This window comes from Lipotes vexillifer, unplaced genomic scaffold (genome assembly GCF_000442215.2).
Source record: "Lipotes vexillifer unplaced genomic scaffold, Lipotes_vexillifer_v1.1 scaffold384, whole genome shotgun sequence".
In the NCBI taxonomy this organism is placed as follows: domain Eukaryota; kingdom Metazoa; phylum Chordata; class Mammalia; order Artiodactyla; family Lipotidae; genus Lipotes; species Lipotes vexillifer.
The window spans coordinates 427,776-430,828 of NW_006793498.1; the positions used below are offsets into that span (position 1 = coordinate 427,776).

Sequence of the window (3,053 nt, forward strand, 5' to 3'; positions counted from 1 at the left end):
TTCTGTTGCTAACCTTAACGTTACTAATCTTGAAGTATTTTGCACTTTTCCATTATACATAATCTTTTGAGGTACTATTAGGAAATTTTTTTTTTTAAATCTTTCTTCCCTGCAACTTAGTACACAAATCTATAAGTAATTACTAGAAATTTCTGGAGTGTAATTTCTTTACTAAGTGTAGGGGTTTCACAGAAAGGATGGAAGAGTGAAATTTATGTCAGTATGAGATAATAGGCCGTACTATGCCATAAGATGCCTCCAACCCTGGCACACACACACACACACAATCTTTCAGGTATGGCTTTTTCTTCCTTTTTTAAAAAAGACCTCCCTGGTCTGATGAAAAGTAAATTGTCCTCCCACACCCAAACCCCACTCACCCAGTTTTCTCTCTACAGGTGACACATATCTTTGCTGAAAATTCCATGAATATAGATATATGAGTATTATATATCTTTCCACAAATGGAAACTAGGTACTGCATATAAAGTGGAAATATATTTTTCCACTTTATACATTGTCTTACACCTTGCTTTTTTTCAACTTATATATATTTGACAATCCTTCCTTCTTAGTTTATAAACTGCTGTCTCATTCTTTTTAAAGGCTGCACGGTATTTCACTGTATGAACCATAATTTATACCCATTACCTGTTGATGAACTTTGAGTTTATTTCCAGTTTTTTGCTGTTATGATGATACACTGTCTCACTTGAATGTGAGTTCCTTGAGAATAAGGATTTTTGTCATGAGTAAATGTTTTAACTCTGAAAACTTAGTATAGTATTCAACAAACGTTTAACAGATGTTTTTGAATGAATGAATCGTACTTTTTAAAATGCTGCTCAACTGCTTCCACTCAATGTTTTTTAACCCTACTATGTGCAGAGTACTTTGTACTCTTTGATCTAATGATTCCCTTTCTAGATATTTATCCTAATATTTTAAAGACATGTATATAAGAGAAATTCCTACAAGAGGACTCACTAAGTCAAAGTAATATGTGTAGGGGACTTCCCTGGTGGTCCAGTGGCTAAGACTCTGCACTCCCAATGCAGGGGGCCCAGGTTCGATCCCTGGTCAGGGAGCTAGATCCCACATGCCGCAACTAAGAGTTCGCATGCCACAACTAAAAGATTCTTCATGCCGCAACTAAAAGATCCCGCATGCTGCAACTAAGACCTGACGCAGTCAAATAAATAAATATATTTTTTAAGTAATATGTGTGTTTTAAATGTTAGTAGAAATTATATGCAAAAGCTTTTTACCAGAGTAGGTGCTAATTGGTAACGAAGGTATTTCTCAACAAGTGTTCAGCACAGTGCTTTACACATAGTAGAGTTAAAACTGTTGAGTGGATCGAGCTCACATTCAAGTGAGAAAAATTTGTTTTTATGATGGCATGTAAGTCTAGATAGAGGAAAGGGCTGGTTACTATGCCTAGGAAAGGAGGAAAACAAGGCCTTACAGAAGAGGTACAGTTGAAAGTGGGTTACCCATCTTCTTCATCATTATCATCACTGATAGTTACTGAGTGCCTACCATGTGCCAGGCAGTGTGTTGAGTGCTTTACATTATCTCCTTTAATCCTCATATATGCTATAAGGGAGATATATTTATTATCCTCATTTGATAGATGAAAAAGTTGAGGCAGAGAGAGGTTAAATGACTTGCCCAAGCCGTATAGCTAGTAAGTGACTTAGTTGGGATTAGAAATCAAGCAGTCCGATTCCATAGTCCATTCTTGAACGCTTTATAAGTGTTCATGAAGAAGAGAAAGGGAAAGAGGCATTGAAGGTAGAAGGAAGCCAAAGCACAAGTGCATGGTGTTGTTTAGAGAGCAGCACGCAGTCAGTGTGTCTTAAGCACTGTTAAGCTGTGGTTGCCCAAAGATGGCATGGTAGAAGGCCAGAAAGTTAGGGTGAGTACATATTTGACTAACATATATGCCCTAAATATGGAATTTCCAAACCAGAAAATGGCAATTTCTTTTTACTCTAAAAGAGAACAGAGAACCTCATTTCTTTTTCTGAGATTGCTCTGGCATGAGGGTAGTCTCTGGTTTCAGTGTTTTGTTCATGGCAAGAGCTTCAGGCTTTTTTATCCTTTCAAAGCTATAGCATTCAGTTTTGTCTTCAGAGGATAGTGTTCTGGTGCTGACCAGATGGAAGCCTTCCATTAATAAAGTGTCAATCATTAAGCCGAGGACATTAGTTCCGTTGGCCAGTTTTCGGTTATCAGGTTTTATAGAAACATACCTAGGACACACAAAAATGTTCAATTATAAAACATTCCTTTAATAACCAGCAAAACTAAACAGAAATATTTGATTTATAACCTCAAAGGTATCAAACCATTTTCTGATCAGATATTTTTAAAGACTTCATTTATAAATCCAAGCCAGTACCTTCAGGCTACTGAAAACAGAGACCTTGCTGTGATCTCCAAAGTCATTTTAATTCCACATTTAGGAATATAGCTAACATTGATGAATTTTCATTGAGAAATTATTTTCTGGAGCAAACAATTTGATCAAACAATTAAATTAGCTTAATTTTCATATAATGTAATTTAACTATTTCCAAATTTTGTTTTCAACTTACTAAATATTGTTTTAATCTATTTAATTAATTGATTCAATCTTTTTAATGAACATCTGATACATTTACAGTTTCCCCCTAGATCTAATTTTACCCATTACCAGCACTGATATTACAAATTTTCTTTTGTGACTTTCTCCTATCAAATGCATTTTGCAGGTGAAATTTTGCAGATGTTAAATGTCAAGAAGACTTTATTGTCAATTTTTCTTAATAACTGTCTGTTGTTGAAGAGCAAGACATGGGGTCAAAAGGATTCTGGAGTCAAAATGACAAAACTTTCTGGAAAACTCGATAGATACACATTATTCAAGAAAAATATACCTGAACTTTTCAGATTGACTATATGTTGCTTTAATAATGTCAACATAACATGTCCATAAAGATATAGCTATACTGCCCCTTCTTTATCTACCATCAGGATATTTTTTTTTTTTTTTTTTTTTTTTTTGT

At 34.8% G+C, this 3,053-nt stretch overlaps 1 protein-coding gene and 1 non-coding gene across 2 annotated transcripts in view; one reads left to right on the top strand and one right to left on the bottom strand.

Moving 5' to 3' along the window:
* Positions 1 to 1,015: 1,015 nt before the first annotated feature.
* TRNAG-CCC (transfer RNA glycine (anticodon CCC)) lies at positions 1,016 to 1,088 on the top strand. The gene has a single exon. It is a non-coding gene; the product is annotated as a tRNA-Gly (tRNA).
* A 661-nt stretch (positions 1,089 to 1,749) lies between these two features.
* KCNRG (potassium channel regulator) overlaps positions 1,750 to 3,053 on the bottom strand; it is a 5,355-nt gene continuing 4,051 nt past the window's right edge. Inside the window, exon 2 of the mRNA XM_007466417.1 lies at positions 1,750 to 2,258. Coding sequence (XP_007466479.1) covers positions 2,018 to 2,258 — 241 coding nt within the window. The 3' untranslated portion in view covers positions 1,750 to 2,017. The remainder of the gene's footprint in view (positions 2,259 to 3,053) is intronic.